Source organism: Oncorhynchus keta, chromosome 10 (genome assembly GCF_023373465.1).
Source record: "Oncorhynchus keta strain PuntledgeMale-10-30-2019 chromosome 10, Oket_V2, whole genome shotgun sequence".
Taxonomy (NCBI): Eukaryota; Metazoa; Chordata; class Actinopteri; order Salmoniformes; family Salmonidae; genus Oncorhynchus; species Oncorhynchus keta.
Genome location: NC_068430.1, coordinates 28,273,589 through 28,296,519, shown reverse-complemented (window position 1 = coordinate 28,296,519; position 22,931 = coordinate 28,273,589). Strand labels below are relative to the sequence as shown.

The following is a 22,931-nucleotide window of genomic DNA, read 5'->3' as shown; positions in this document are numbered from 1 at the left end:
TGGGAAACTGTAGCATACAGTCCAGGCGTAGTCAATGTGATTTATAGGATATTTATTTTTGTCGGGATATTTTCTATTTGCAGACTGCAATGTTTTTATTTGTTGACTATATGTAGGTTATTTTTACATAGTGGGTGGGCAATGGCAATAGACTTTACATTTTAGGTTTGTATCATTTTTATTTAGATTTGAATAGTATTTTGATTATAATTATAATTATATTATAATGGCATATATATATATATATATATATATATATATATATAATAAATTAAATTAAACTATTCCACAAAAATGTGCATATGGAAACCAAATCCGCACGCATGCAGATTGGTAGAAATTGTATGCGCATTTTACATTTACTGTACTTTCGCTGCATTTGTTGATAACGAAATCTGAAAGTACTCTGGATACATTCAGTAGCTTAAGAATATTCCTGGAAAATGTGTGGTAGGTGCAACACAAGACAGAAATGACACGGGTTTGAGTGAGCAGATTAACTGGGAAATGTGAAGCACATATTTGGATTTGCCATTTATTTGGCTTGCTTGTATGACATCAAAGTAATATTTAATATAATCCTCAACTTCTCATCTTTCAAAATACATAGAGTCCTCTTAATTTACAGCATTTCCTTCACTCCAGACAACAAAGCATTTTCAAATGTTGCTCAATTAGTGGGAGGGATGGGTGCAACTTTTTCTTGCGTACTGTGCTCAAGTTCAGAACAACTGTCAGTCAAAACCCATACAATTAAGGCACTTATCAGTGCCATTTCCAACCCAGGTACGAGTGTAAAAGGTTAAGGAGATTGAAGGAGATCTGTTACTCACTTGTCAGTCATGAAATTAATTTAATAGATGGAGAGAATAATCTTCATTTTTTGCAATCCAGGGATAGCTATGTTTACGCCAAATGAACAAGATGCAAATGTCAGCCGGGGAACAAAACCGCATAATCCTCTGTTATAATCCATAGACATTTTGCCTGGTGAAACTGAAAATTCTTAGCAAATTGTGGTCCTAGCCATGCATGCACACATCCCAGAAACACATGCACAAACACACACTCCCCTTACATATGATTCCTGCTTACAAGCTAAAATTAAAGCAGGTAGTAGCAATGACTTGCTAAATATGGAAGTTGTCAGATGACGCGGAGCGGGTCGAGAGTTTCAAGTTCCTTTGTCTCCACATCACCAACAAACTATAATGGTCCAAACACACCAATACAGCCGTGAAAAGGGCACAACAACACCTTTTCCCCCGCAGGAGACTGAAAAGATTTTGCATGGGTTCCCAGATCCTCAAACAGTTCTACAGCTGTACCATCGAGAGCATCCTGACCAGTTGCATCACCGCCTGGTATGGCAACTGCTCGGCATCAGTGGGACCAAGCTTCCTTCCATCCAGGACCTACAGTGGCAAGAAAAAGTTTGGTTGAGGTTATTGCTGCCAAAGGAGGGTCAACCAGTTATTAAATCCAAGGGTTCACATAACATTCACAGTGCAGGGTGGGAAAAGTAACACACTGTGTTCAATAAAGACATGAAAACGTATAATTGTTTGTGTGTTATTAGTTTAAGCAGACCGTGTTTGTCTATTGTTGTGACCTAGATGAAGATCAGATCAAATTTGATGACCAATTTATGCAGAAATCCAGGTAATTCCAACGGGTTCACATACTTTTTCTTGCCACTGTATATGACTAGGTGGTGTCAGAGGAAGGCCCAAACAATTGTCAGACTCAAGTCACCCAAGTCATAAGACTGTTCTCTCTGCATGGTAAGTGGAACCGGAGCGCCAAGTCTAGGACCAAAAGGCTCCTTAACAGCTTCTACCCCCAAGACGTAAGACTGCTGAACAATTAATCAAAATGGCCACCTTTGTTTTTACACTGCTGCTACTCGCTGTTTATTATTTATGCATAGTCATGTTACCCCTACCTACATGTACAAATGACCTTGACTAACATGTGCCCCCGCACATTGACTTGGTACCGGTACCCCCTGTATATAGCCTCGTTAATGTTATTTTATTGTTACTTTTTTATTTATTATAATAATTTTTACTTTAGTTTATTTAGTAAACATTTTCTTAACTCTATTTATTGTTGTGTCTTTGGCATCATTAAATTGAAGACTGTTATTTTATCAAATCAATTCTCTGTAGTTATTATTGCGTGATTAAACTAATCATGTAAATGTAATTAACTAGGACGTCGGGGCACCAAGGAAAATCTTCAGATTACAAAGTTATAATTTTCCTAATATAACTCTTCAGATATTTTAATATCTGATCAATTAGTCTTCTAATTAATTAATTATTATTTACCTCAGTCTCATTCCAAACATCATAAATTGTTGGTTATCTGCACAAACCCAGCCTTTACTATGAATCATCCATACACCAATTGTCTTAATCATTTATTTACTAACTAACTAAATAATCACAGAAACGTATAAACAAACAAACAGTAGAGATGGTTACAAGGAAATGATAGGGTAGGTTCCCTAGTGGGTTAAGCCGATATGACGGCTCGGTGGACAAAGGGAAGTGGGTGTGGACTGAGAAGGGCAGGAAAGACAAAAGAGACACTACACAGTTGATAGTTACAGTGCCTTGCGAAAGTATTCGGCCCCCTTGAACTTTGCGACCTTTTGCCACCTTTCAGGCTTCAAACATAAATATATAAAACTGTATTTTTTGTGAAGAGTCAACAACAAGTGGGACACAATCATGAAGTGGAACGACATTTATTGGATATTTCAAACTTTTTTAACAAATCAAAAACTGAAAAATTGGGCGTGCAAAATTATTCAGCCCCCTTAAGTTAATACTTTGTAGCGCCACCTTTTGCTGCGATTACAGATGTAAGTCGCTTGGGGTATGTCTCTATCAGTTTTGCACATCGAGAGACTGACATTTTTTCCCATTCCTCCTTGCAAAACAGCTCGAGCTCAGTGAGGTTGGATGGAGAGCATTTGTGAACAGCGGTTTTCAGTTCTTTCCACAGATTCTCGATTGGATTCAGGTCTGGACTTTGACTTGGCCATTCTAACACCTGGATATGTTTATTTTTGAACCATTCCATTGTAGATTTTGCTTTATGTTTTGGATCATTGTCTTGTTGGAAGACAAATCTCCGTCCCAGTCTCAGGTCTTTTGCAGACTCCATCAGGTTTTCTTCCAGAATGGTCCTGTATTTGGCTCCATCCATCTTCCCATCAATTTTAACCATCTTCCCTGTCCCTGCTGAAGAAAAGCAGGCCCAAACCATGATGCTGCCACCACCATGTTTGACAGTGGGGATGGTGTGTTCAGGGTGTTGCTTTTACGCCAAACATAACGTTTTGCATTGTTGCCAAAAAGTTTAATTTTGGTTTCATCTGACCAGAGCACCTTCTTCCACATGTTTGGTGTGTCTCCCAGGTGGCTTGTGGCAAACTTTAAACAACACTTTTTATGGATATCTTTAAGAAATTGCTTTCTTCTTGCCACTCTTCCATAAAGGCCAGATTTGTGCAATATACGACTGATTGTACCTCAGCTGTAGATCTCTGCAGTTTATCCAGAGTGATCATGGGCCTCTTGGCTCCTCTTGGCTGCATCTCTGATCAGTCTTCTCCTTGTATGAGCTGAAAGTTTAGAGGGACGGCCAGGTCTTGGTAGATTTGCAGTGGTCTGATACTCCTTCCATTTCAATATCGCTTGCACAGTGCTTCTTGGGATGTTTAAAGCTTGGGAACTCTTTTTGTATCCAAATCCGGCTTTAAACTTCTTCACAACAGTATCTCGGACCTGCCTGGTGTGTTCCTTGTTCTTCATGATGCTATCTGCGCTTTTAACGGACCTCTGAGACTATCACAGTGCAGGTGCATTTATACGGAGACTTGATTACACACAGGTGGATTGTATTTATCATCATTAGTCATTTAGGTCAACATTGGATCATTCAGAGATCCTCACTGAACTTCTGGAGAGAGTTTGCTGCACTGAAAGTAATTTCCACCCGTGTAGCCAATGCTCCACGTGGGATGGGAAGGAATTCAACAACCATTACAACCTTAGCTTATACCGAGGTTTTTGTGGTCTCTACTCAACCTTCGCCCCCTCAGCTGACCGATGTATGCTTGGTCTAAAGAGGATTTCTTCAGGTGGGGGTTTTATTCATAACAGTAGAAAAGGGCTGTCCCATGAGCCAGATCATGTCTGTGCTCCTGGGGGAAGGCCAATGACTTAGTTAAACTTTAAAGGGAATACAGTTCTCTCACATTAACGGTTTAACATGGCATCACATCATTTCACAAATAGTTGAATCTTTACTCATTTATTTTATACAATAATTAGATGTAAACCTCAACGGAGGCTCCTGTATAAACAGAGTTATGGTAATGTGGCTGTATTGTCTTTCATGAGGTCACAAACATGAAACAAAACGGATCGGGTCGTAGCTGGCTTCTCCACCGACCGTTTACACAGTCTTCAAAACATGGATATTGTTCAGTTCTCAAGTTCTGTGATGTAGAATAAGTTCATTTGTTCTCTCTGCGTGTCTCTTTCTGCATGGACAGGGGGAGAGAGTCTCCTCCGGGAATTTACGACCTGAGATAACAGAACCTGGATGTAGGAGAGGAGAGAGGGGGAAGGCACTCGCTATACCCAAAGAGGGCCACATCATGACATTATTGAACTACATTGTAGGGCTTATAACTAAGCATTTCATGGTAAGGTCTACCACACCCGTTGTATTTGGCGCATTACATTTACATTTAAGTCATTTAGCAGACGCTCTTATCCAGAGCGACTTACAAATTGGTGCATTCACCTTATGACATCCAGTGGAACAGCCACTTTACAATAGCGCATGTGATAAATAAGATTTGATTTGTAATGTAGTTATTCCTGGCGAATGCTCCTGTGCCACACATAATTGTCTGGTTTGCAGGATCAGTGTTGAATTACTGACACATGCTTGTGGTTTACAGCCATGCTCAGAAGCCATGGCTTCACTATGTTCCAAGAATCCTGGAATATTGACCTCTCATAGCCATCTGCTGCTCTGAGACACATCCACACATGCTGTGGAGGAACACAAGCAAAGACAATATGTAAAGTCATGTCCCAGACCTAGTCAATGAGACCATGAGAAATAATAGTCCATGGTTAGTTAATAAGATGATAGTTGGAGCTGTTTTGTTAGATTTCAGTGCATCCTTTGATGTTATTGATAATACATTGTTATTGAAAAAACTCCCTTGCAATGGCTTTACATCACCTGCAATCACATGGTTGGAGAGTTATTTATCCAATAGAACCCAGAGAGTGTTCTTCAATGGAAACTTCTCTAACATCAGATATGTACAGTGTTGTGTTTCTCAGGGCAGTGGGGCCGTTAATATTCTCAATTTTTACTAAAGATTTGCCACTGGTATTACACAAAGCTAGAATGACTATGTATGTGGGTGATTCTAAATGTCAGCACCCAAAGCCAGTGGGCTCTCTGAAATTCTAAATAAGGAATTACAGTCAGTATCAGAATGGGCGATTATTAATAAATGGGTCTTAAATACATCTAAAACTAAAAGCATTGTATTTGTTTCAAAACATTCTCTAAGACCTAAACCTCAAGTGGAGTTGTACATAAATGGTGTGACCATTGAGCAAGCTAAACTCCAAGGTATAACATTGGAATGTCAATTATCATGGTCAAGTCATATTGACAGAATTGTTTTGAAGATGGGGAGTGGTCTATTATAAAAAGATGTTCTGCTTTTTTGACACAAATCAACTGTGCTAGTTGTTCAGTCTCTGGTCTTACTGTTCAGTAATACATCAAGTGCAACAAAGAAAGACCTAGTAAAGCTGCAGCTGGCTCAAAACAGAGCAGCACACAACTGCACATACAAAACTAACATCAACAGCATGCATCCCAGTCTTTCCTGGTTGAGGATTGATGAGAGATTCAAACAATTCAGTTCAGACACCCATACATACCCCACAAGACATGCCACCAGGGGCCCATTCACAGTCCCCAAGTCCAAAATGAATGCATGGCAATGCACAGTTTTATACAGAGCCATGATTGCATGGAACTCCCATCTTCAATTACTCAAGCATACAGCTAAATTACCCTGAAAACAGATTAAACAACTAATGAAATGGCGGGGGACTATGAGGGGACAAACTCAAGCAAACACCATTTTTTTGTTGTATTATTGTATTTTTTACTTGTATTGTTTGTATATCATTGTATTTTACATTTGTGTGACTGTCCTTGTCCTTCAGTGTTTTGTTACTTGTCATGTTTTGTGTTTTTTGTGGACCCCAGGAAGGATAGCTTCTGCAAAAGCTAATGGGGATCCTAATAAACAAATACTAACACCACGGGACCAAGGGATCACTTGTATATGGTTGTTGTGGGTCATGTGGGGTTAATTTACCTGACGAAGACCATGTCAGTTGAACTGTTGTTTGTGTATCACAGTACATTTGAGTCAATAATCACCTTTGGGTGCAGCAAAACAGTGAGCCAGCATTGTCTTTCATTCTATGCACCAAACCCAAACAGGCTTTAAGAAATCAGAGTGAATGTGTCCTTTCTTCCTGTTAGGATCTCATATAATGACTATATTATGGAATGCCTATGATCTCACACTTCCACTATCTGTGGCCTTGGTAGCAATATAGAGGTGTTCTCATTGACAAAGCCTATTGACAGGATACACACTTACACAGGTGCTTCTGGTGATTCACAAAATAACCCCTTAACCCCGACTAGCCTTACATTAGTCACTCCTTCAACTCTCAACAGCAGGAAACGGAATACCCCATCACCATTGGTCCTTTGATGCAGTGTTGTTAACTGAGGCAATCTGTGGCAATATGGGGGGATGCGGGCACATCTGCAAACACATCAGTGTCAGGATAGTGTCTAAATATGAGTGTGTGCTCTTGGGAATGACTGTACGTTAGGTGGGTTTGTGCCAGTTAACATCCCAACTTATTTAGGCTTAGTACCGTAACGTGATGCCTCAACTCATTGACAACATGTATTTATTGTAGATTGTGACTGAAGAGTTGCAGATATTTTTTTTGTGTAAAATAAATTCTCTCCATACAAGGAGGCTTATGGAGAGCCATATATAAAACCGAAAAGGATAAGAAAATGTCTGTCATTGGGATCTCAGTCATCAGCTGTGCAAATCAAATCCCATTGTATTTGTCACCTGCTTCGTAAACAGGTGTAGACTAACACTGAAATTATTACTCCTAACCAAAACCGAGAGAAGGAACGAGAAATTATTGAAAAATAGGAATAAATACACAGTTGGCTACATACATGGGGTACCAGTACCGAGTCGATGTGCAGGGTGTACGAGGTCATTGAGGTAAATATGTAAATATAGGTAGGGATAAAGTAACTAGGCAACAGGATAGATAATGAACAGTAGCAGCAGCGTATGTGATGAGTCAAAAGAGTTAGTGCCAAAAGGGTCAATGCAGATAGTTCAAAAGTAACCAATAGCTACCTGAACTAACTATTTAGCAGTCTTATGGCTTTGGGGTAGAAGGTGTTCAGGGTTCAGTTGGTCCCAGACTTTCTGCATTGGTACCGCTTGCCATGCGGTACTAGAGAGAACAGTCTATGACTTGGGTGCCTGGAGTCTTTGACACTTTTTCGGGCTTTCCTCTGACACCGCCTGTTATAGAGGTCCTGGATGGTAGTGATGTACTGGGCCATACGCACTACCCTATGTAGGGCTTTGCGGTCGGATATCAAGCAGTTGCCATACCAAGCGGTGATGCAGCCAGTCAAGACGGTCTCAATGGTGCAGGTGTAGAACTTTTTGAGGATCTGAGGGCCCGTGCAAAATATTTTCAGCCTCCTGAGGGGGAAGAGGTGTTGTGCCTTCTTCACAACTGTGTTGGTGTGTGTGGACCATGATAATTCCTTAGTGATGTGGACACTGAGGAACTTGAAGCTCTCGACCCGCTCTACTACAGCCCTGCTGATGTGGATGGGGGCGTGCTCTGCCCTCCGTTTCCTGTGGTCCACGATCAGCTCCTTTGTATTTCTGACATTGAGAGAGAGGTTGTTGTCCTGGTACCACACTGTCAGATCACTGACCTCCTCCCTATAGGCTGTCTCATCATTGTCGGTGATCAAGTCAACCACCTTTGTGTTGTCAGCAAACTTAAAATGTGTTTGAGTCGTGTGCGGCCATGCAGTCATGGGTGAACAGGGAGTACAGGAGGGGACTAAGCACGCACCCCTGAGGGGCCCCCATGTTGAGGTTCAGAATGGCGGATATGTTGTTGCCTACCCTCACCACCTCGGGGTGGCCCAACAGGAAGTCCAAGATCCAGTTGCAGAAGGAGGTATTCAGTCCCAGGGTCCTAAGCTTAGGGATGAGCTTGGAGGGCACTTTGGTGCAGCATTCTGATGTAGTTGTTCCTCTTTTCCAGGTGGGAGAGGGCAGTGTGGAGTGCAATAGAGATTGCGTCATCTGTGGATCTGTTGGGGCAGTATGCAAATTGGAGTGGGTCCAGGGTGTCTGGGATGATGGTGTTGATATGAGCCATGACCAGCCTTTCAAAGAATGTCATGGCTACCGATGTGAGTGCTACGGGGTGATAGTAATTTAGACAGATTACCTTGGCGTTCTCGGGCACAGGGACTATGGTGGTCTGCTTGAAATATGTAGGTATTACAGACTGGGTCAGGGAGAGGTTGAACATTTCAGGGAAGATGCTCTTAGTATGTGTTCTGGTAATCGGTCTGGCCACACAGCCTTGTGAATAAAAACCTGTTTAAAAGTCTTACTCACATTGGCTACAGAGAGCGAGATTACACAGACATCTGGAACAAGTGGTGCTCTTATGCATGGTTCAGTGCTGCTTGTCTCGAAGCGAGCATAGAAAGAAATTAGCTCATCTGGTAGGCTCGTGTCACTGGGCAGTTCTCGGCTGGGTTTCCCTTTGTAATCCATGATAGTTTGCAAGGCATAGTAGGATTCGATCTTGGTCCTGTTTTGACAGTTTGATGGCTCGTCGGAGATTGTAGCAGGATTTCTTATAAGCATCCGGATTAGTGTCCCGCTCCTTGAAAGCGGCAGCTCTAGGCTTTAGCTCAGTGCGGATGTTGCCTGTAATCCATGGCTTCTGGTTGGGATATGTCCATAAAGTCACTGTGGGGATGACGTCATCGATGTACTCATTAATGAAGCTGGTGACTGATGTGGTACATTCCTTAATGTTATCGGATGAATCCCGGAACATATTCCAGTCTGTGCTTGTGAAACAGTCCTGTAGCTTAGCATCCGCTTCATCAGTCACTTGTTTGAGTTTTTTTCTTGTAAGCAGGAATCAGGAGGATAGAGTTGTGATCAGATTTGCGTTTTGTTTCTGTGTGTGGAGTAAAGGTGATCTAGAGTATTTTCGCTTCTAGCTGCCCATGTGACATGCTAGTAAAAATGAGGTAAAACAGGCCACAAGGAGCACCGCCACTGGATGTACATTTTCTTGTTTGCTTATGGCCCTATACAGCTCGTTAAGTGCGGTCTTAGTACCAGCATCGGTTTGTGGTGGTAAATAGACAGCTACAAAAAATATAGATGAAAACTCTCTTGGTAAATGGTATGGTCTGCAGCTTATCATGAGGTATTCTAACTCAGGCGAATAAAACCTTGAGACTTCCTTAACATTAAAGATCAGCACCAGCTGTGTTAACAAAGAGACACACACCTCCCCCTTAGCCTTACCCGAAGCTGCTGTTTGGTCATGACGATGCATAGAAAAAACAGCTGGATGTATGTTATCCATGTCCTTGTTCAGCCAAGACTCCAAGAAACATAGGATATTACAGTTCTTCGGGAAGCCCGCTTGTTTAACTCTCTTGCGCCGTCTCTTCCTCTTTCAAGTCCTGGGGATTAGGGGCCTGGTCCAGAATGAGCAGTATATTGCCGACTTGTTGAAGTAGAAATCTTAATCCAAATCAAGGTTAGTGATCGCTGTTCTGATGTCCAAAGTTATTTTCGGTCATAAGAAATGATGGTGGAAATATACAAAAATAAAAAAGTTAAGATCAGGGTAAAAACACACAAAATAGGAGCCCGTAGAATTGGTCAGGAGCCCGTAAAACGGCAGTTATCCACTGCAGCGCCATCTACTTCCACATACACTAGTAGGCATTATGATGCTGAGAACTGAAGCTCACTTTAGTCTGAAAATGTACTTGAAAACCACTAAAAATAAGAGGTTGTCACAGAAGTCGTCCCCCAGTCTTTTTCTCATCCCTCTCATCACCTCTGTGTGTCTCCCACCATCTCTCTCTCTCATCAGAATGGTCCCTCCACAGGGTGATGATAGGACTGAGCAAGACCTTGTTAAGGAGAGCCAAGTATATCAGTGTGGGCGTTGGTGGGCATGTTTTATGAGTGGCCTTGTGGAAGTTAACAGAACACTAGTGTTTGTCCTCTGTGCTGTTCAGGCCTTGTGATACTGCCGGTAGATTTGACTGGCCCTGTCCGTGTAATAGAAAGCTGGGTTTGGTTTGGTAGGAGTGGAGTGGAGTCTGCAGTTTTGCTGTAGGCTGGTGTAGCAGTTACAGCTGCCTATTTGGTGTCTGAAGATGCATAGCTGTTGACATGAGTAATAGGTGTAGGTAACTAAGCTTGATTTAGGGGAAGTGTTATGGATTAGATTGAATACAGGAGAAGAACTAGTACTACACTTTTAAATTATAGCAATTTACCTAATTAGAAAGGTCAGTTCCAATATCAAACCTTTCCCCAAGCAGTAAAAACATATTATTTTAAGAAATTAAGATTTCTCAATGTTCTTCTGGGTGTAGGGTTAGAGAGGGTAAGGTTTGAAACAATCAACTGTCATGCCTATCGGATGACGGTAACCGGGGCAACAACTGAAAGTATGCATGGGAGGGCATTTCCATTCAGACTCCACCCTCTGGTCTTGAAAGTCCTATGGATAGGAGAGTGGGAGGGAATTAACGTACAAGAGTTTCCTCCCTAAATCTATATGAAACCACTCTGTGGAATGCACACACTCCCTCTCACACACCCTCACTCTCAGTCACATAAGTCGATTAAGTCAATGCTCCTTCCTGTTTTTCGCGAGTTCCCTCTCTGTTTTGTTTCTTGTTTGACGAGGTTGGGCTAAGTTGGAGCTCCAGGAGAGCATGTACTGAAGGAGGGCTGAACAGAACAACATAGTTGCTAGAGAGGAAGGGCTGTGTCTTTGAAAACCTTTACAGGACTTTTTAAGTGGAGAGTCTTGACGGCGCCCACGAGATTAGACCCCAGGAGTAGCCAAATGACGCAATGGGGGGTTGTTGAGTAGGGGGTTATGGGATAGGGAGGTGGTGAGAAAAGGGTAGTAAATACTGGGACGCTGAATTTAATATTCCTTCCCCTGATCTACATCACACACATCCTGACTGTAGGAAAGGAAAGGAGAGGGCCTTAAAGGAGCATGGAAGCACTGAGGGAGTCTTTTCTGCATTTGACCTTTCAGATGTCCACGTACAAGAGGGCCACTCTGAACGAAGATGACCTGGTAGATTCCAACGGGGATGAGTTCTACCCCCCTGCCATGCAGGTAGGACAACTATTCCTTTGTATAAAAATAATGGACGAGCTCTGACACATGACAAGTCTGTCTAGATGCACTCATTCTGCTGCTTCTGTTGTTATGTTATGATCTGCTTGCATTGTATGACAAATTCCATTCCATTCCAAGTAAATGCATTAGCATTGAGCTAATCAAATTCCAGTTCTTCTATTATCTTTGTGAGGACTTTGAGCGTCATGGTATTTCCTGAGAGCCTGCTATTCTCTGTCAGCCTTGTGCTACATTCAACACAGAGAGCTACTTGAGGAGAAAGACTATTATCTCCTGATGCGCAGACTAAACAAACTACCCTTTATAGAGGCCCATACAGTATCTGCATTTCTGGGTGCTTCAAAAAGCTTGGATAATCAGTTGCAGAGCCCATCCTACAGAACAGATGTCTCAAGTTGCATGTGTTTCTATAATATTTGACAGGCAAGGAGGAGCTCACTGCTTGTGGTATCCCAGGTTTTCTGTTGATACAAAGTCTGTCAGATTAATACTTTAGTATCATATTTAAAACCAATGTGTTCACTGTACCTGCACTGGTAAGTCGATAACTGCACTGTTATGATAGGATTTTCAGCCCACAGATGTAAGTATATGAACACATTCCATTCCTAATGCTATGCTTACAACTCTGAATCACTGTGCAGGATTCTTCTTTCTCCCCTGCACTAATAAAGTCACTAATAATCACAAATGTTTAACACAAACTTATGTGGACACTTGCTTGTTGAACAGCTCATTCCAAAATCATGGGCATTAACTTGGAGTTGGTCCCTCTTTGCTGCTATAACAACCTCCACCAGATGTTGGAACATTGCTGTGGGGACTAGCTTCCATTCAGCCACAATAGCATTTGTGAGGTCAGACTCTGATGTTGGGCGATTAGGCCTGGCTCACAGTCGGCGTTCCAATTCATCCAAATGGTTTTTGATGGGGTTGAGATCAAGGCTCAAAGTTCTTCCATACCGATTTCGACAAACCATCTCTGTATGGATCTCGCTTTGTGCACGGGCGCATTGTCATGCTGAAACAGGAAACAGCCTTCCCCCGAACTGTTGCACAAAGTTGGAAGCACAAAATCGTCTAGAATGTCATTGCATGCTGTAGTGTTACGTTTTCCATTCACTGGACCTAATGAGCCTGAACAATGAAAAACTAAACTTTACAGTTGCCCGAATGCATAGTGCCATGTAGCGTTCTCCTGGCATCCGCCAAACCCAGATTCGTCGTCGGACTGATAGATGGTGAAGCGTGATTCATCACTCCAGAGAACACGTTTCCACTGCTCCAGAGTCCAATGGCGGCACACTTTACGCCACTCCAGCCAACGCTTGGCATTGCGCATGGTGATCGTCGGCTTTTGTGTGGCAGGTCTTCAGTAAGGTCATTCTACTGATAATGTTTGTCTATGGAGATTGCATGGCGGTGTGCTCGGTTTTATATACCTGTCAGCAACGGGTGTGGCTGAAATAGCGAATCCACTAATTTGAAGGGGTGTCCACATACTTTTGTATATATAGTGTATATCCACTATCCACTGATCCACTCCTACACTGATTAAGTAGGAGAAAGCAGAACAACACGCTGCACCTACTGTGGACTGTTGACAAAGGTATCACTAGATAAAGGTCTTTTGAAGACACTGTTGCCTAACTTTTTAGAGGCTGCAACAACAATAACTATGTAACTGAGAATCATAACAGGTTATACAATGGACCTGCGCTGTCTGAGTCAGTGGCTTCACACATGTCTGGCTAGAAGTCTGTTACACTAAATAATTTCTGTTTTCATGGTTTCAATATTTCCATTTTACTTCAGCCAGCTCTTTTCCTTCTGCTGAGAATCTGAGCTTCCTCTGAAATCAGATCATTCCTAACATATTTTCCCATGGCTAAGAGAAGAAATAAAGTATGTTTCAGAACGTTTAATTTCCAAAACATTTTTCTACCATCACATTGTGCAGTGGTTTTTACTGTGAGAATCTGTGATAAAGCACAGACCTCAACCACACTTACTTGGCAGAAGTAGCTTCTCAAATGCACACAGAAGTACAGATTAAAGTTTTTTTTTAAACACCCAAACCTCTGAAAGTGGGGGTGGTAGGTAGCCTAGCAGTTAGGAGCGTTGGGCCAGTAACCGAAAGGTCGCCGGTTCAAATCCCCGACCCGACTAAACCTAATTGCTTCTGTCTGCTGAATGACTAAAATGTAAATGTAAAAATCAAAGTCTGGAGGATTACAAAGCCTGTTGTGGCTTTGGCACCAGAGCTGCTCACATTCAGTGTGACATTTGAACTCTTGCCTTAGCTAATGAGACATAATCACATTTTTTAAGGTCTGGGATAATTGGTTTTCACAGGGTGTGTAAAACGTCTTGTTTTGAAAACGCCTATGTAGTATCTCTATGAGGCAGATACATTTATTCTAGTGCAAAAATGTACTACAAAGTGTAAATAGGAGAATTCTGGTCATGAAGTCAGTCTTATCCAAAATGGAGATTTGCTAGATAGAGGAAAAAAATGGTATGTCACGGAATGAAGGGTACCATAGCAGTTTTCCATGGGTTGAGATTATTTCCATCCTGCCCACAGCTGGCAGCACCCAAGTAATCATCCATTTGGAGAGGAGCTGCACATGACCTATCGTAATGCCCATGGTCAATTTGGTTTGTCATTGGATATCCCTATGGGGCTAGTTAGTGACCATCAGTAAATGACACAATGTACATAGGACAATATTTTAAAATGTCAATAATGTGCAACATGAAAATATTGTCCCTTAGCTTATCTCTGGGGGGGCAGTCAAAAAATTACACTATCCAATGTCAAACCAACATTACCACAGTTGCGCACCAGCTGGCTGAAGCTAAACGGCGACTTCAAGACACAAGGCCTGGTTAGACTGTTTTAAGTTATCTAGAAGGGTGAGTGAATAACTCTACTGTTTAGGCAGAGTGAACGTACAAACGCTTGACACATACAAACACACACACACACAAGAGACACACAGTAAACCATCCCCCCCAGACCACTCTTGTTTGGATTCAATCATGGCTGCTGCATTTCTTAATGACCAAGCTGAAAATGTTGAAAGGTGATATGGTATATAATCTGTTAATAAAACCATGCTGTTAATAAAACCATTTCAACCATAACCAGAACATTCACACAGTACTAGTGCCTCTGTGGTATTGAGTGTATCATCCCTGACCAGATAGCGGATACCATTCATCATCGTATCATAGAACATAGTGGTTTGTTTGCCTGAGTACTGTGGTTAAGGGTGTACCAATCTTTGTAACCTTTACACACATAACCAGTGTATGTGTATCTATGGAGATGACACTGTGGTGCCCTGTGCTCATTGCAGTGTGTGTGTGTGTGTACAGGTGACACTGCGACATGGTCCTGGTCCCAGGTGTTGGGCTGAGAAGACATACACTGAACGGAGGCTGTTGGTCCTAGTGTGTGCATTGTCTGTTGCCTTGTTCTTCTCTCTCATCACTGTTGGGATCTTCTACAAAGAGAGTGAGTGGCTAAGATTATTAAGCCTGGTTCAGGTAAATAATCCTGAGAAGACTTGATCAAACAACCTATGATTGCTCTTTTGTGTTCATATAATCTGCCAACATTTTCGTAGGTACACATTTTTACTGTACCGTCTGTATTTTTTCAGCTAAGTATTAATTTCCTTGTATTTTGAAAAGGGAACCAAATGCCACTTGCTCATATTCAACCACCAATCAGCCCACATCACAAATTACCATCATCTGTTATAAGAACCGGCACAATAATGTGCTTTTACTAGACCATTCACCTTTCCAATCCTTTTATTCAGCTATAATTTGAATCGTTGATTAAAAATCATAAAACGTATTGTCCGAAATAAACAGCCTTAAACGTAGACATGAGACAGAATGGATGAATTGGACTTTGGGTTATGCCTCTAAAAATATAAACATGTTTTCCACATCCTTTCCCGAAGAACACATAGGGAGTTGCCAAATGCCGTGGGCTGTCCCTCAGCTTTTGCAACTAGTCCCAAATTCCAGAGCACTTTCTATATAAGGTCCCACAGTTGACAGTGCATGTCAGAGCAAAAACCAAGCCATGAGGTCACAGGAATTGGCCATAGAGCTCCGAGACAGGATTGTGTCAAGGCACAGATCTGGGGAAGGGTACCAAAAAATGTCTGCAGCATTGAAGGTCCCCAAGAACACAGTGGCCTCCATCATTCTCAAATGGAAGAAGTTTGGAAGGGCCTTGGTCAGGGAGGTGACCTAGAACCTGATGGTCACTCTGACAGAGCTCCTCTGTGGAGATGGGAGAAAGTTCCAGAAGGACAACCATCTCTGAAGCACTCTACCAATCAGGCCTTTATGGTAGTGGCCAGACGGAAGCCACTCTTCAGTAAAAGGCACATGACAGTCTGCTTGGAGTTTGCCAAAAGGCACCTAAAGGACTCTGACCATTGAAACAAGATTCTCTGGTCTGACGAAACCAAGATTGAACTATTTTGGCCTGAATGCCAAGCGTCACATCTGGAGGAGACCTGGCACCAACCCTATGGTGAAGCATGGTGGTGGCAGCATCATGCTGTGGGGATGTTTTTCAGCGGCAGGGACTGGGAGACTAGTCAGGATTGAGGGAAAGATGAACGGAGCAAAGTACAGAGAGATACTTGATGAAAACCTGCTCCAGAGCGCTCAGGACCTCAGACTGAGGCGAAGGTTCACCTTCCAACAGGACAACAAAATAAGCATACAACCAAGACAACGCCGGTGTGGCTTCAGGACAAGTCTCTGAATGACCTTGAGTGGCCCAGCCAGAGCCCGGACTTGAACCCAATTTAACATCTCTGGAGAGACCTGAAAATAGCTGTGCAGCCACGCTCCTCATCCAACCTGACAGAGCTTGAGAGGATCTGCAGAGACAAATGGGAGAAACTCTCCAAATACAGGTATGCCAAGCTTGTAGTGTCATACCCAAGAAGACTAGAGGCTGTAATCGCTGCCAAAGGTGCTTCAACAAAGTACTGAGTAAAGGGTCTGAATAATTATGTAAATGTGATTTGTTTAAATGTTTATTTTATACATTTGCAAAAAAAATATATATATATGTTTTTGCTTTGTCATTATGGGGTATTTTGTCAAGATTGAGGTGAAAAAAACAATTGAATACATTTTAGAATTAGGCTGTAACATAACAAAATATTGAAAATTCAAGGGGTCTGAATACTTTCTGAATGCACTGTAGATGCCAGGGGCAAGAATAGGAACAGCTGTTGGAATGGGTATAATTAAGTGATAATGCCAAAGAAGCTGGTGTGGAAGATATTGGCACGGGTGTTAGAGCTGTGCTTCTCCTTAATGTCAATATGCCTTGTCCATTGCTGTTCTGGTTAGTGTTTATTGGCTTATTTCACTGTAGAGCCTCTAGTCCTGCTCACTATACCTTATCCAACCTATTAGTTCCACCACCCACACATGCGATGACATCTCCTGGTTTCAATGATGTTTCTAGAGACAATATCTCTCTCATCATCACTCAATACCTAGGTTTACCTCCACTGTATTCACATCCTACTATACCTTTGTCTGTACATTATACCTTGAAGCTATTTTATTGCCCCCAGAAACCTCCTTTTACTCTCTGTTCCAGACGTTCTAGACAACCAATTCTTATTGCTTTTCGCCGTACCCTTATCCTACTCCTCCTCTGTTCCTCTGACGATGTAGAGGTGAATCCAGGCCCTGCAGTACCTAGCTCCACTCCTATTCCCCAGGCGCTCTCTTTTGATGACTTCTGTAACCGTAATAGCCTTGGTTTCATGCATGTTAACATTAGAAGCCTCCTCCCTAAGTTTGTTTTACTCACTGCTTTAGCACACTCTGCCAACCCGGATGTTCTAGCTGTGTCTGAATCCTGGTTTAGGAAGACCACCAAAAATTCTGACATTTTCATCCTAAACTACAACATTTTCAGACAAGATAGAACTGCCAAAGGGGGCGGTGTTGCAATCTACTGCAAAGATAGCCTGCAGAGTTCTGTCCTACTATCCAGGTCTGTACCCAAACAATTTGAACCACCTCTCTAAAAACAAGTCTCTCACCGTTGCCGCCTGCTATAGAATAAATACCCTCTGCCCCCAGCTGTGCTCTGGACACCATATGTGAACTGATTTCCCCCCAACGATCTTCAGAGCTCGTGCTGCTAGGCGACCTAAACTGGAACATGCTTAACACCCCAGCCATCCTACAATCTAAGCTTGATGCCCTCAATCGCACACAAATTATCAATGAACCTACCAGGTACCTCCCCAAAACCTTAAACACGGGCACCCTCATAGATATCATCCGAACCAACTTGCCCTCTAAATACACCTCTGCTGTCTTCAACCAAGATCTCAGCGATCACTGCCTCATTGCCTGCATCCGTAATGGGTCAGCGGTCAAACGACCTCCACTCATCACTGTCAAGCGCTCCCTGAAACACTTCAGCGAGCAGGCCTTTCTAATCGACCTGGCCAGGGTATCCTGGAAGGATATTGATCTCATCCCGTCAGTAGAGGATGCCTTGTTACTTTTTTTAAATGCCTTCCTAACCATCTTAAATAAGCATGCCCCATTCAATAAATGTAGAACCAGGAACAGATGTAGCCCTTGGTTCTCCCCAGACCTGACTGCCCTTAACCAACACAAAAACATCCTATGGCGTTCTGCATTAGCATCGAACAGCCCCCGTGATATGCAGCTGTTCAGGGAAGTTAGAAACCATTATACACAGGCAGTTAGAAAAGCCACGGCTAGCTTTTTCAAGCAGAAATTTGCTTCCTGCAACACGAACTCAAAAAAGTTCTGGGGCATTGTAAAGTCCATGGAGAATAAGAACACCTCCTCCCAGCTGCCCACTGCACTGAAGATAGGAAACACTGTCACCACTGATAAATCCACTATAATTGAGAATTTCAATAAGCATTTTTCTACGGCTGGCCATGCTTTCCACCTGGCTACTCCTACCCCGGTCAACAGCACTGCACCCCCCCACAGCAACTCGCCCAACCCCCCCATTTCTCCTTCTCCCAAATCCAGTCAGCTGATGATCTGAAAGAGCTGCAAAATCTGGACCCCTACAAATCAGCCGGGCTAGACAATCTGGACCTTTTCTTTCTAAAATGATCTGCCTAAATTGTTGCCACCCCTATTACTTGCCTGTTCAACCTCTCTTTCGTGTCATCTGAGATTCCCAAAGATTGAAATGCAGCTTCGGTCATCCCCCTCTTCAAAGAAGGACACTCTTGACCCAAACTGCTACAGACCTATATCTATCCTACCCTGCCTTTCTAAGGTCTTCGAAAGCCAGGTCCACAAACAGATTACCGACCATTTCGAATCTCGCCATACCTTCTCTACTATGCAATTCAGAGAATTCAATTCAGAGCTGGTCATGGGTGCACCTCAGCCACGCTCAAGATCCTAAACGATATCTTTACACCATCGATAAGAAACATTACTGTGCAGCCGTATTCATTGATCTGACCAAGGCTTTCGACTCTGTCAATCACTACATCTGTCACGGGATTCTTCCGTCGAAAGAGAGGCGGACCAAAATGCAGCGTGGTTGAGGTTCATGTTTTTTAATAAGAAAACTAAACATGAACATAATACAAAACAATAAACGTTGAAAAACCGAAACAGCCCTATCTGGTGCAACAAACACAAAGACAGGAAACAATCACCCACAAAACCCAACACCAAACAGGCAACCTAAATATGGTTCCCAATCAGAGACAATGACTAACACCTGCCTCTGATTGAGAACCATATCAGGCCAAACATAGAAATAGACAAACTAGACATGTAGCATAGAATGCCCACTCAGATCACACCCTGACCAACCAAAACATAGAAACATACAAAGCAACCTATGGTCAGGGTGTGACAACATCCTCATCGGCAGACTCGACAGCCTTGGTTTCTCAAATGATTGCCTCGCCTGGTTCACCAACTACTTCTCTGATAGACTTCAGTGTGTCAAATCGGAGGGTCTGCTGTCCGGACCTCTGGCAGTCTCTATGGGGGTGCCACAGGGTTCAATTCTTGGACCGACTCTCTTCTCTGTATGCATCAATGATGTCGCTCTTGCTTCTGGTGAGTCTCTGATCCACCTCTACACAGACGACACCATTCTGTATACTTCTGGCCCTTCTTTGGCCACTGTGTTAACAACCCTCCAGGCAAGCTTCAATGCCATACAACTCTCCTTCCGTGGCCTCCAATTGCTCTTAAATACAAGTAAAACTAAATGCATGCTCTTCAACCGATCGCTGCCTTTACCTGCCCGCCTGTCCAACATCACTATTCTGGACGGCTCTGACTTAGAATACGTGGACAACTACAAATACCTATGTGTCTGGTTAGACTGTAAACTCTCCTTCCAGACCCACAACAAACATCTCCAATCCGAAGTTAAATCTAGAATTCGCTTCCTATTTCACAACAAAGCATCCTTCACTCATGCTGCCAAACATACCCTTGTAAAACTGACCATCCTACCAATCCTCGACTTTGGCGATGTCATTTACAAAATAGACTCCAATACCCTACTCAACAAATTGGATGCAGTCTATCACAGTGCAATCCGTTTAGTCACCAAAGCCCCATATACTACACACCATTACGACCTGTACGCTCTCGTTGGCTGGCCCTCGCCTCATACTTGTCGCCATACTTGTCGCCAAACCCACTGGGTTTCGAGCATGCTCAAACTTCCCATCATTCTGATTACGGTAGTAATTTTGTCACCCTCATCATGGCAAAGACACGGAGAAATGCATATGATTCAGCTTTCAAGTTGAAGGCGATCGATCTGGCTGTTGGAAAAGGAAAGAGAGCTGCTGCACGGGAGCTTGGCCTTAATGAGTCAATGATAAGACGTTGGAAACAGCAGCGTGAGGAACTGACTCAGTTCAAAAAGACAACAAAGGTTTTCAGAGGGAAGAAAAGCAGATGACCCAAAGTATTTGCAGCCACTCGACATCACTGTAAATCGTGCATTTAAGGTGGCGCTCCTTGTTCAGTGGGAGTCTTGGATGACAAGTGGGGAGAAATCCTTCACTAAAACGGGCTGCATGCGAAGAGCAACTTATGGTCAAGTCTGCCAGTGGGTCCTGACAGTGTGGAGCATTGTCAAAAAATCCACTATCATCAACGGGTTTCGAAAGGCTAGACTGCTGCATGTTGAAGGGGCAGTGAGCTCAGCGGGGTATTTGCCTCCGGATGAAAGTGACGAGAGCGACAATGAAAACGATCCAACATCGGATGAAGCAATTCTGAGGCTATTCATCTCCGACACCGAAGGAGATGACTTCAGTTGTTTCAGTGCACAGGAGGAGGAAGATAGTGACCAAGTTCATTTGTTTCAATGTACCGGTAGGCACCTGTGGCTTATAGACATGTACGGCTTATTTATGTACAAAATACATATTTTTTAATAATTCAGTGGGTGCGGTTTATATTCAGGTGCGCTTAATAGTCCAGCAATTACGGTACCTCTTTCCCTACTGTATTTATTTTATTTATTTATTTTGCTCCTTTGCACCCCATTATTTTTATTTCTACTTTGCACATTTTTTTAATTTTTTTACTTTGCACGTGGTCCTTCTGTAGCTCAGTTGGTAGAGCATGGCGCTTGTAACGCCAGGGTAGTGGGTTCGATTCCCGGGACCACCCATACGTAGAATGTATGCACACATGACTGTAAGTCGCTTTGGATAAAAGCATCTGCTAAATGGCATATATATTATTATATTATTATATATTACATTCTTCCACTGCAAATCTACCATTCCAGTGTTTTACTTGCTATATTTGTATTTACTTTTTTTTGCCTTTACCTCCCTTATCTCACCTCATTTGCTCACATCGTATATAGACTTGTTTATACTGTATTATTGACTGTATGTTTGTTTTACTCCATGTGTAACTCTGTGTCGTTGTATGTGTCGAACTGCTTTGCTTTATCTTGGCCAGGTCGCAATTGTAAATGAGAACTTGTTCTCAACTTGCCTACCTGGTTAAATAAAGGTGAAATAAAACAATAAAAATGTTGAGGGTCGGCAAAACGTGCCAATTTATCCTGCAAACACTGGCTTCGAGGACAGTATCACTTTTATACAACTAGTTACCAACATATTCAAATAATGATTTACATATTTTCATTAATGTTATTTTGATAAATGTATTCATACTATTTAATCGTTCCACAAGATATAGTCCCGACACAAATCTAGGGTTGCTTCCCTAGCCGGCTGGTCATTCATTCTATTGGTTCAGTTGCTAGAGAGATGCGACCCAATCGTTCAGTCTTTTTGTTCTGTATCTATGGATGCAACCCAGTCGTTCGTTCTAAATGTTCCACTGCAATACTGGCTGGCAATGTTCTTGTCCCTTGCTTAGTAGCTTGCCAACTACATCTAACTTCAAACATTGCAGCCAGAATAACAACAATGTAGCTGCATTTGTGTTTGTTTAAGATGTTTACTAGTGACATTTATTTGGATACATCCATAACAATGAGCTAATGATGCGTGATTTTGCCTGGCGTAGAAAATGTGCTCTCTCGGCAGGACACTGTTGTTCAGAGGAGCTAGACAACAACACAGCTAACACAATCACTACAAACTGAAGCTGGAAAGACAGCAAACTAGCTGCACTTCGTTTCATTTTACGTGTTTTCTATTGATAGTTATTTGTATACAGTACAAGTCAAAAGTTTGGACACACCTACTCATTCAAGTGTTTCTCTTTATTTGTACTATTTTCTACATTGTAGAATAGTAGTGAAGACATCAAAACTACGAAATAACACACATGTAGTAACCAAAAAAGTGTTAAACAAATCAAAATATATTTGAGAGTCTTCAAAGTAGCCACCCTTCACCTTGATGACATCTTTGCACACTCTTGGCATTCTCTCAACCAGCTTCACCTGGAATTCTTTTCCAACAGTCTTGAAGGAGTTTCCAGATATGCTGAGCACATGTTGGCTTCTTTTCCTTCACTCTGCGGTCCAACTCATCCCAAACCATCTCAATTGGGTGGAGGTTGGGTGATTTGTGGAGGCCAGGTCATCTGATGCAGCACTCCATCACTCTCCTTCCTGGTCAAATAGCCCTTACACAGCCTGGAGGTGTGTTGGGTCATTGTCCTGTTGAAAAACAAATGATAGTCCAACTATGCGCAAATCAGATGGGATGGTGTATCACTGCAGAATGCTGTGGTTGCCATGCTGTT

At 42.5% G+C, this 22,931-nt stretch overlaps 1 protein-coding gene across 5 annotated transcripts in view; it reads left to right on the top strand.

The window, feature by feature from the left end:
- The window catches only part of LOC118388474 (endothelin-converting enzyme 1-like), a 56,627-nt gene that overhangs the window by 19,284 nt on the left and 14,412 nt on the right, over positions 1 to 22,931 (top strand). Inside the window, exons 2-3 of one of the 5 annotated variants that reach the window (XM_035777592.2) lie at positions 11,535 to 11,618; positions 15,027 to 15,165. In XM_035777592.2, the coding sequence (XP_035633485.1) occupies positions 11,535 to 11,618; positions 15,027 to 15,165 (223 nt within the window). Of the gene's footprint in view, positions 1 to 11,094; positions 11,619 to 15,026; positions 15,166 to 22,931 lie in introns of those variants that run through there. The other 4 variants (XM_035777593.2, XM_035777590.2, XM_035777591.2 and 1 more) reach the window with 4 other exon arrangements.